An 11,415-nucleotide genomic window follows, 5' to 3' on the forward strand; every position below is an offset into this window, starting at 1 on the left:
TTTAAAGTACAAAAACAAGAATGCATCTGTAATCAAAATACGAAATACATCTCATCTGTTATTTAGAAGTCTGTTGAGTATGATGTCTTTTTTGAGAACATTTCCTTTTTTATAACAGATTTGATGTTAGTTTTTACTAAAATTGAGTCATTTTTAAAAAAATAAATCTAACAACAACAAACAAATATATATATAAAAATACATATATACTTTTTAAGAATTAAAAGTAAAGAAGGTGGCCCTGACTGCATTCATTGCAGCCACAGGCACTGCTGTTTCATTTTTTGGGGGGTACTGTTGCCATGGATACAACAACAAACATCCACATAAACTGCAGAGCCACTTTCTTACCAACATATCAGCCAAGTCTACAAGAGAACAAGGAGTGTGTGAAGTCCGGAAAGGCAAGCTCCTCTTTCAGCTACAAGAGCGACTGTGCATGTTTGCATCCACATGACTGAGAGTTTTGGTTTTGATTTGGGTTTTTTCTGATATTTGTACTTCTGCTATCAAAGATGCCAATTGCATCTGGAGCTGCAGGCAGGGTGGATGTAGGAATAGACACAAGCAAAACATGGACACCACAAGGACTGAAAAGGAAAACAAATTCTACCCACAGAAAAAACGACTCCTATCTGCAAAGGTGAGATTACTACAGATAGTGATCAAATGTAACTGCATCTTTTTAAATATGCTTGATCAACAACATTTATAGCCTCGTCTGAATACAAATCACTGGACAAAACTGTGACTATTTCATCATTAGATGAAATTGTGTTATTGTTTAACACAAACTGAACAGCAGTACTTTATAATACAGCAACTTAAGATGTTTTTGCTGTGAAACTGCAACTGTATTCGTCATTCGTCTGTCTTACAAATGAATACTCTGCATATACTGCTGGTTTTATTTGTCTGGTTTTATGATGACCAGCTGGCTCATGTTAGAGGCAAGACTGCTCTTAATGGAATAACCATTGCATTAAACTATGTTGTACTGTAGACCTGCTGGCCTTTATTGCTAGGAGATAAAGGCATCCTAATTTAACTCTGTCCATTTGAATCAACAGCAACCTGTTTGTCATCCGAACTGGGCAGAGGAGACACAGATGTTTGACACTAATTCCACTCATAAATATTTCACCATCCCGTTTGTTTTTCCAAACCGGGTTACAAAAAGAAGAGACAAAAAGACTTGAAAGCTGTGACACACAGTTAGATCATTTTTTATTTGGACAGTGAGCGTTTTTGTAGTTTTACCTCTGTACCACACCAAAGGACATTTTAATTCAACCAATCAAAACGAAGATTCTTTTACTCAATAGTTAAGATCAATTTAACATTAGCTATTTAGAAATCACAGCCATATTATACATAGTATCCCATTTTCATAGGTTTAAAATGAGTTTGACAAACAAATATAGTTTTATACATAAAGACTGGTTTTGATACTTGGCTGAAAATCCTTTGCACTCACCGACTGTAAGTCTAGAAACCATGGACATCACCAAATGCTGTATTTCCTCCCTTGAGATGCTCTTTTCTTTTTCTGCAGTCACTTATAGTTGTTCCTTGTTTGTTGGCCTTTCTGCCTTCAGCTTTGCATTTTTTATAACTGAAAAGCTGCTCTACTAGGTTCAGATCAGGTAACTGACTTCTTAGCCTTTCTTTGCTTTGAGAAACTCTTGGTTTGCTTTTGCCGTTTGCTTTAGGTAATTGTCCATTTGCACTGTGAAGCACACTCTGATCAGTTTGCAGCATCGTCACATGCTCACCTAACCTATAAACACCAATAACCCAGTTCCACTGGCACATCTCCATAATTTCTCATTATTTTTGTACAAGTTCATCTTGGTTTCCAAAGATTTTATTTTTTCCAGAATTGTGCATTTAGATGTTTTTTTGGTTTTCTTAGTCTAACCAGTGGCTGTTGATTGTAGACTTTGACAATATCGCACCTACCTCCTCCAGTTTGTTCTTGGCTTGTCTAGATGTTTCAAAGCTGTTTTCATAATAATTCTGTCATTGTGCACTTCAGTTGCCTTCTGTGGTCTTTTAACCCTTTCGGTGTTGCTGAGCTGGCCAGAGGATTTCTTCTTTTTAAGAAACTTTGTACACATTGGCAATTTGGCCATTAAAGGCTTTTTTTCACCAACATTTCTGTTAACCTTATATTGAGAGTTCCAGTGAAACAAATACAAGTTTAGCACATGGAATTAACTCGTGCTATTTTATCTGCTCCAGTTTTCATAAATTATGGCAACAGACCTTGCAAGATCACAAAACTGTGTCTGAGTGTCTGAAAAGGAAGGACCATGTATAAAAATAGCTGTATATTAACTGCGTTAAGGGTCTTGGTTAACCCCTTGAATGAAAACAAGAATATTCTTATCTGAATACTTATGGGCCAAACTATAAAACACAAAGTCATTCATCTGACTGCAGAGTTTCTTAGCTATGATTTCTACTTTGTCATTAATACTTGCAGATATCAGGAACTCAAAGCACAACAGAGAAAAGGGGACTCCTTGCAGGTGAGTACTTCCATCAGTCAAAGGCCGACTGGTTTAAAGGTTTTCAGACAGAATTTCATTGATTCAAACTTGTTTTTAAACAGAGCACTCAGGACAAATCAGAACCCAGCGATCACAAAAATGATGGTGAGATCATTGACAGTTTGACAAACAAACAGAAAATATCAGGACACGCAACATTCAAAAAGTCTCCCTAAAACAAATGCTTCTTCAATCTGCTTTAAGGGTCCAAAGAGGAAGTCCCAGAGAAAAATGGAAGCCATGAGGATGAAATTTCAGAAAAACCATCCAGTGAGGAGCCATCTAAAAAGTCTGTTCTGTGCGTTATACTGTGAAGCAGTTACAGCTCATGTTGTCATTAAATGAACTGGACTGTCACGCACAACAACGTTAACATTCATTATTCAAGTGTCAAACTCGTGGGCTTTTTTTGAAAAGCAGACGAGGTCAAATTTCCCTTTTGAATAACAAATGCTAAGCTGCTGTCAGTTTTGAACTCAAATGTGTTTGTTCGTTCAAGCTGACTGAGAACTAGCACGGTTTGGTAGTTATCGGCGTGAATTCTTTTGCAGTATTACACGGCAACACCTGAATTCATTTGTACAGTACAACATTTGTACCATGGGCTTTTGACATGTAGACAAACAAACAAACCAAAAAACACAACAAGTAGAACACATTTAAGTCGACAAATTACACATTCATCAAGCCAGTTTTTTTAAACCAGTGGCTCATCTGCAATCACACATTTCACATCAGTAAACACTGTGCTCAGTAGTTTGGGGTCACTTAATGCGTCTTTGTTTCTGAGTCAAAAAAAATGCTTGTTTTCATTTAATATGAAATGTTGATGAAAAGGTTGTAGAATCAGGAGAATTTAAAATCATAACTTATGATTGCAGCAATGTTGTTCATGTATTACAAACACACTGCTACCTACCACAAATGTATCAAATTTATCATGTTAGCACAGCTGAAAACTGTTGTACCCTTTAAAGAAGCAGTTTAGTTGGTTTATTGAGTGCATGAAGCTTTGTTGCATTATAGTTTTTAAAATCCTAAAGTTGTTTTACTGGACGTGTTTGAGACTATGATCAAACCGACAGGTGCTGTTGCTCCATACACTTAATGCTTCTGCAATCAGTGGGGGGGAAAAAAATAATCACTTAGCCTTTTCATATGTTGAACTCGCATTATTTAAATCAATGTGCCACTGGAACACTGCAGTAATCATTGCTGAAACAAAATGTCTCTGTATTTTCTAAAAAATAAAAAATATAGAACATGCTGTGTGACCCCAAACTCTTTTTTAAAGCAGCAGTAAACACAGGGAGCTTGCCTTTTTCAGTTCCTCATAATGTTCAATATTGCACTTGTGTTATCTATGAATCACTGAGACTTCCCTCTCTTTAGCTGTACCTAAGTTTTCACAGTTTTTTAAATCTACTGTTGTGCTTTCCCAGTCAGTTACAGCCAGAGAGAAAACACTGGAGGACCACTGCATTTTTTTTTCCAGTAGATATTCTCCAACAAAAGACAAGGCCTTTGTTTGACTGAGGATCTCAGTCGCTGTTGCTGCTGCTGTCATCTCTCACCACCATGTTGCTGTACTTCTTCTGCTGCTGCTCTTTGAATGTCTCCTTCACCTTTGCCCTCTTGAGGCCTCCATCCCTGCATGCAGACAGAACTAAACGATTATTCAGTGTCATATGTTTCCCTATGGCCAGGTCATAAAAAAAAAAGAAAAAAAAAAGAGCTGACTGACACTTGATTAGCATTCAGACAAAGGACTACATCTTTCTCTGTTACTCTTGTCTGTGAAATCATTAAATTAGAATCACTTTAAAAGGGATGAGGTAAGAGCTTACCATTGCAGATCTACCAGCCCTCCCTGGTGAGCGATGGCTGACTTCACTCTGTTGGCAAACTGGACAGCATCTTCACCCTCCTGACATTTTTTGGGGGAAATAAAACTGTGTGAATCCGTTTATTGTCACAAATAAAAGCAGTTTTATTATAAAGACTAAAGACCAACAGTCAATTTAAGCAAGTTAGGCAAGTTGAAGTCTCAAGAAAACAAATGTGATCCGAGTTAAAGTCCTCCTAAGTCTATACAGATATGTACATAGACTTCATTCATCACATGTTACACACACCTGTTGGTGCATGGCTGGCAGGTACCAGACATTGCATACAAGGGCCCAGCTGGTCATCATCCTCAGCAGGTAACTGACCATGCTGTGCTTGGAACTGTTCCAGAAAGCATCTCCAAACTTTGGGTCATACTAGGAAAAGTTTAAAAAGCACAGAGACAAGCATTAAGTAGCAGAAATGTGTGACCTAAAGGGCTCAAATATATATGACTGAGAGATGAAGGAGGAATGCTAGACTGGGCTGAAGTACCTTAATGGCGACTGGGTATATTGTTGTTCCAATTTCAAAACTTCCCTTTTTAAACATCATGACAGATGTGTTGTTAATACAAGTTCCTATAGAAACAGGAGATTAAACAGACAGCTGTGTGAGCTTCTTCCAAACCCACATAGAAAATATCTGCTCGTGTGTCACAGCTCAGTGGCCAGACTGCCATCAGACACGGAGCTAAAATAACAGCTCTCACTCAGGCTTTTCTTTGATGATACAAAGATCAAACTGCAGTGGATAAAGTAACTTTATCTGTCTACTTGGTGACGCTTACCCTCTGGAAATATCAATATAGGAAGCTTTTTTTTGTCGTTCACATGGTCTTTCAACCTGGAAACAACAGAACAGGTAATAGAAACCATTTATAAATACACACAATAAAAAATACATTCAACAATTAGAATGAGTGCCTTATTGAGAAGGGATTAAAGTAAAGAGACTGGAATCTAAACTGCAGTGAATCCAGCATCAGCGTTCCAAAACATACTCGTTCTTGTTTTGACGATAATACGTTTCTACTTCCAAGCAAAAGACCTGAAAGAAACGTGTTGAAGTGAGGGAGTGAAATATGAACCTTTTGGTCACTAGATGGCGATCTTTCATCTCTGACCTCTCAAACCAGACATGAGGACAGGATCTCACCATGGCTCTCTGAATAATTCCCATCAGGCCTCCATGGACCTGACCCACCTAGGAAACACATAATGCAAAGAAATAGTTTTACAACAAATCAGTTTCTTTATATGTAAAACTCCAAATAAGTTGATTTGAGGGTGACTTCTTTGCATACCATAGCATAGCAGCCATCTGTGCACAGAATCACAATGTCAATCGGAGAAGTATGATTGGCAACACAGATTCCTCCTTTTTTGGGTTTGTTTTCCCTGCAGAGGAAATGACAACACTGAAATCAAAGACAAAGGGTAAAACCAGTCTTTTTTAAGGATGTGGTACATAACAGGAAAGCATTTGTACCTGTTGTGATAGCGAATCGTGGCAGAGAGTCCTCGAGCACAGATTCTGTAACACATCACGTGGACCAACTCACTGAGCCAGAACTTTATCCTAAAAATAAATATTTACAAGGAAAAAAAATGACACACTGTTGAGAAAAGATTTCCATTATAGTACTTTTTCTAATGTATAAGATAAAAAAAAAAAAAACATTTTTAGTCACCTCCAGTTTGGAAGCAATCCAACTGCAGATGTTCCTATTACCAACCAGCTAACACCGATGATGGTCAACGTTATTCTGGAGAGAGAGTGACACATTTCACCTTCAAGCAGCAGGTCAGTTGGAGTTTAGAGTTTTTATTGAAACTTAACAGAAATATAAATTACTGCATGTTATGTAAAAAATGAATTTGAATTGCATATTTTTATGGCATTAACTTCTTCCTCTCATACAGCTTGCAATTTTTTCAGTAGGTTTTAACTCAGTTGAGATCATTTTTAACACAACCAGGTGAGTCTTGACTCCGTCTTCCACATTGCTTCTCTGTGGAGGAAAGAGTAAATTTGGGGTGGGTGGACTCTGCAGTATTTTTCTACCTGAGGGGGGCAAGGATGCAGTATCTCACAATGATGCCAAGGCCATAGACCAGCGTCAGCTTCAGACTTATGTACTGGAAATCATTGTTGGTGCGAGTCAGTAAGTTCCAGGACACCAGCTCCTCAGAAGTGAACCGCTGGGTCACCTGATTTTAAAATAGAAAGTTGACAAACATGACTAAAACATTTTCATTTTAAAATTAAAACCAAGGTTTGCAGATGTGTTAATAAAAAAAAATGTACCTCATCATCTACAATACTCTCAATCCCTTGTCGGGTGAAATAGAAACAGTCACTTAGTGTAAAATCACCCCCCACTGGTGGTTTTGGGCGACTTCGTCGAAGTTCCTCGAGCTCCTTCTCCATTGATCCATTTTCCCTTTGGATGAGACCTGACACACATGCAAACACACACACAGACACGCAGACACACACAGTGATGCAATTAAACTAGCTGATATGATTTTTTTATATTAGTAACAATCACATAGATAAGTCAACCTTGGCAAACGTCTTAAGGCAATGTTAGGGTTAGAAGATTAAAGAATGTGTCAGGGAGTTCAATCGGGAATGTTGTTCCTGGAAGAGCATTATGTGCTGCACTTTGACAAAACGCATTAAAAAACAACAACAACAAAACATGAGAACTGAAGCCATTCAGAGCATGAACTCAAGATAAAATTCTTTAAAAAGAACAGAACTGAATCTACATCACCTCAGTGTTATATGGCACAACAGGCAGGCATGTAATACTTTTAGTGATAAGATACTGTATCTGGAGTTCTCATCATAGGAAGGACTTTACAAGAAAGAGCAACTCAATTTATGAAATGTGTCGCCTAAAACATGTCCTTAAACGTTCTTACTTGTTTTTGCTTGCAGTATTTATTAATAATGGTCATACTGAACAGACTGTAAGGCAAACAGGTCTGAGAACAGTTTAAAAACAGCCTCAGCTTGGATCCACATTACCTCATATCTCAGCAGGCAAAGTCCAGAACCTACACTAACACACGCCGTATTCACTCAAAACATTCAGTACAATGTCTGCCCTGTTTCTGTTCTTCAGGGACTTTTACTTCTTGCACTCATTGCTCATGTTAAAAATGTTCGGCTCACACACTTTGAACTTTGGAGAGAGCAATTTTTGCTGACCAAACTGTCTTTCTGTGCTCCAGCATGGGAAACCATCCTGTGAAGCTTGGAGATTGATAAAGAGTTTATTTATTGCATCTTGTGAGATAAGACAAGGTTCCCAGAGCAACTTTACTTATTACCTATCATAAAGGTTACTGAGCCTCAGCGCCACAAAGAGACTTTTTGGTGAAAAATTAGCTGTAGTATGGTAGAAAATATGAACATTTTTCCTTAAGACACAGCAAGTTTTGCTCCGTGAGTATTTTATATGCATGCATTTTTAAAAAAGGCCACTTTAAAGGTAAATCAGTCTATTTTTTATAATGTGGCCATATCATTGCAACATGCCAGCACAGACTTATGATGAAGTATCTGATGAAATCTCATATTGCAGCAGACGCAAAGCTTTCCTTAAACCAAAGTTTCACAATAAGGGATATGACATCAAGTTATCTGTAAAAGAGTGCCCCTGCCTCATTTTCTTTAGATCTATCAATCAAATTTCTTTCTACTTACCATTAGATGAGGAGGGTTTGAGTGTTCCTTCATCTGAATTTGCTTTCTGTATATTCAGAGTGGCCCACTGTGGAGAAAAGACAGCATATATTAATGGCCAAGAATCAAAATCTATCCACCTGCTTAAAGCATATTAACCTATGAGGGACATAAGAATTACGTGTGTTAGTACCTCCAAGGTTTTCACCAGTATGGTCATGTAGATCTCGGAAATGCCCAGTGAGAATCCAAACATGGATGGGATCATGATGAGGATGATTACGAGGTACAGCCAAATCTTCAGTGCCCAAAGGGCTCCCGCCCAGAAATCGTCCATCTCTACTTTATTCCCTGAGTTAAACAAGAGCAGCCCTGTGGCTCAGCTGCATGAGAACAAAGGGGGGAAAGAAAGACTTCACTTTCCTTTCTTTACTTCTTAGACAACGTGGAAACATGTAATCATAACAAGGGGGGGGGGGGGGGGGTGAAAAAGACAAACGAAACGCTGAAAGACTCCGGGTCACACTACACGGTACAGGTACACACTGATCCCACGTACAAAAACAATGGCGATCAATAGCACATGTAATCCTTCCAATATAAACAAATCCACAAACTCTGACAGAGCTCCTCTATACTTTAACTACACAGCTACATTTATCCTGTTTCAGATTGTACGAGATCAACTTACCTGTCAAACTTTAGTCCATTTCCTTTCCTACAGCGGGTAATTTAAGAGACTGAACACACACAGAGCAAACACGCCCATTTACTTACTAGAACAAAGTTCATGACCTACAGCGCCTTCCTGTGGACATCTTTGGACACTATCAAAAAGACTGAGGTCTACAGGTTTGATTCATAAAAAGTTTTATATTTTAGTCCATAGGAAGACACTTTAGTCAAACGTAGACCAAACTAACTACTATACTATACTATACAAACTAGTTACTATACAAGTTGACCCTGCTAGGATCACATTTGAAAATACTTTTTGGAGACGTGTTATTTTTGGATGAGTCTGAGCCAGAGGAAGCACTCAAAGCAAATGCCACTAAGGTTGAGTTAAAGTATGTAGATGGAAGCTGCTTCTTATAATACTGAACTTGTATTTACTGATCGTATCATAATTTTTTTAATTTTAAGAAGTAAAGCGTTGTTAAAAATGTAAAAAACAAAACAAAACAAAAAAAAAACACTGTTTGAAAACCGAAAGTTGCTCTTTCATATTTGCCAAGCCTCCGTATATATCAGGCATCCAGGTTGTTTAAAGCTGACATAATTGACTGAAGCGTGAAGAGAATCAGTAATATTAATAAAATGCCTCAGACAACTCACCAGAACACAGGAAAGCCTTAATGAGGAATGTGGCAACAGTCTCTGTGTGGCAGAGCCTCCCTCTCTGACCTAAAACTAACAAAAGGTCCTGATTATTTTCTAGGTTCAGACATTTCACAGTCTGTTGCTCATTACTGTAACAGGGGACTTAAGGGGGGCGGTTTGGGTAACGTCTCTGGGAATGATAAGAGGTTCACTTCATCCTTCTCTGAATGGCGTTCAGTTCATTATGAGAGCTTTCTGCACTACAGCGTTGAAGCTTCGTAAAGATCAATTTTCAAAAGACAGCTGGCTACAGAGAGACACACAGATATTGTGCCATACAGTCTTTAGATTCATTGCAAAATGTTTGGACCTTTTAAACATTTTAAATCTTTGATTGATTACACTGTTTATTGTTAATGAATCAAACAAACTGCTCAGGCTTGAGACTCCAGATGTGTAGTGAAACTCCTGTCAACAACACATTGTTTGCCCTTTATTGGGTGTGTTAGTTGCAGTAAGGCAGTGCCTGTTAGTATGAACGAGCTCATTTTTATTGTAAGTCTCAACACAGACAGCTCACCTCGTGTTTCAAGGTGGTTTTACTGGGTCCTGTTATTGGACCTCCCCAGTGGTGCCCATTAGTGCTGCTGTTGTTGTTGTTGGTTTTTGGTAGAAGAAGAGGAAGGTTCCATATATTCTGTATGGAACTGTGTGCTATCTATTGTTTGAAAAGTCTTATTTCAAGACCTAAGTTTTCCAAGATTATCTCCTTTCAGTTCTAATATATACTTGATGGAGATGGAAAAAAATCTATGCATTAATTATTTAAAGTCACTCCCCTGTAAACCAGCTAGAAGATAAGTCGGTGGTAGCCCCACAAGCCTTCTCTTGTGCTTTATATAGATAAATAAAAAGGATAACACTGATGAAATCAGATGAGTTCACTTTGTCTCCCTCTGTGTCTCCTATGTACAAAGGCAACCCGGGTGGCAATGTGTCATGTCTCAGTAATCTTTTAGTCACACATAAGTCTCCACCAGGGATAAATAGTAGACACCACACAAGTACGCGGTAAGAACTGTGGCTTTAAGGCTCTCTTCAAGAGGATATATCCAAAGTTCTTAAAGAAACCTCATATCTTTTAAGCGTCAGAAAAGCTAAAGGTTAATTTCCTTGAATTCAGTACATCCTGCACACAGGACATCAATGAATAAAAACTTTGAAAGAATACAGCTGAAAGCCAAGCAGTTCAAAGAACACTGTTGCCATTGCAACTTGATCTAATCACGATGAAGGTTAAAAGTATCCGTCCATCCAGACGCTAGTGTAGATGAATCACTGCAAAGAAATTTCACGTCTAAAAGAGCGTCTGAAGGTGCCTTCCTTCTATAATAAACTTTTGAACAGTGAATGAGATGAGTCGCCCCCTGCTGGCTATGAGAAAAAAGGGCAAGTTTTAGACAATCCGGGATTGCACACTTCTTTTTTTTTACATAGGTTAGTCTCTGGATGTTTGAGAGTGGGCGAAATAAAGACCAGAGCATTAAATAATCTAGAATTCATCTGTTCAGTAAAACAAGCGGGCTCATTTAAATATATTTTCCACACAGCTTGACAGTGGAGCGATCCCGCTCATGACGCTGATTGGTTAATCGTTCATCTTTCACCACGCCCACTTATTTTTAATAATTAAGAAACCAACCTTTCACATAACATTATCACGTCATTCAACCTAGTGAGGTGGACAGTTGGTTGAAAGGGTCAAGGCCAACACATATGCCTATAAATATAAACTAATACGTAACTATACTGAGCTAATTCATTTTTACAATCTTCAAAGCACAGCACGATATTCCTCCTTTGTTAGCAGGGCTTTGATTTTTGAATGACAGGTATTTAGTCTTATCATAGCCAAAAACGGGATGATGGACTTCGTGCGTGCACGTTTGCA

General features: G+C 38.2%; 2 protein-coding genes across 2 annotated transcripts; one reads left to right on the forward strand and one right to left on the reverse strand.

Annotated features, from left to right (window-relative positions):
- Positions 1–310: 310 nt before the first annotated feature.
- On the forward strand, positions 311–3,679 carry LOC146697304 (uncharacterized). The gene is made up of 5 exons (XM_085475982.1): positions 311–404; positions 516–643; positions 2,489–2,534; positions 2,618–2,660; positions 2,760–3,679. The coding sequence occupies exons 2-5, from the start codon at positions 516–518 to the stop codon at positions 2,867–2,869; spliced, it is 327 nt and encodes a 108-aa protein (XP_085332108.1). The 5' UTR covers positions 311–404; the 3' UTR covers positions 2,870–3,679.
- On the reverse strand, positions 3,200–8,907 carry agpat9l (1-acylglycerol-3-phosphate O-acyltransferase 9, like). The gene is made up of 14 exons (XM_085475981.1): positions 8,833–8,907; positions 8,335–8,524; positions 8,163–8,229; positions 6,753–6,901; positions 6,510–6,655; positions 6,136–6,210; positions 5,934–6,023; positions 5,749–5,842; positions 5,533–5,648; positions 5,233–5,288; positions 4,938–5,023; positions 4,691–4,819; positions 4,403–4,482; positions 3,200–4,205 (listed from the first exon to the last, which is right to left on the reverse strand). Exons 2-14 carry the CDS (start codon positions 8,476–8,478, stop codon positions 4,097–4,099), a joined length of 1,341 nt encoding a protein of 446 aa, XP_085332107.1. The 5' UTR covers positions 8,479–8,524; positions 8,833–8,907; the 3' UTR covers positions 3,200–4,096.
- Between the last annotated feature and the right edge of the window lie 2,508 nt (positions 8,908–11,415).

Source organism: Copadichromis virginalis, linkage group LG12, assembly GCF_057382275.1.
Source record: "Copadichromis virginalis isolate Kocher_CV1m ecotype Utaka linkage group LG12, C_Virginalis_male_GT1.1, whole genome shotgun sequence".
NCBI lineage: Eukaryota > Metazoa > Chordata > Actinopteri > Cichliformes > Cichlidae > Copadichromis > Copadichromis virginalis.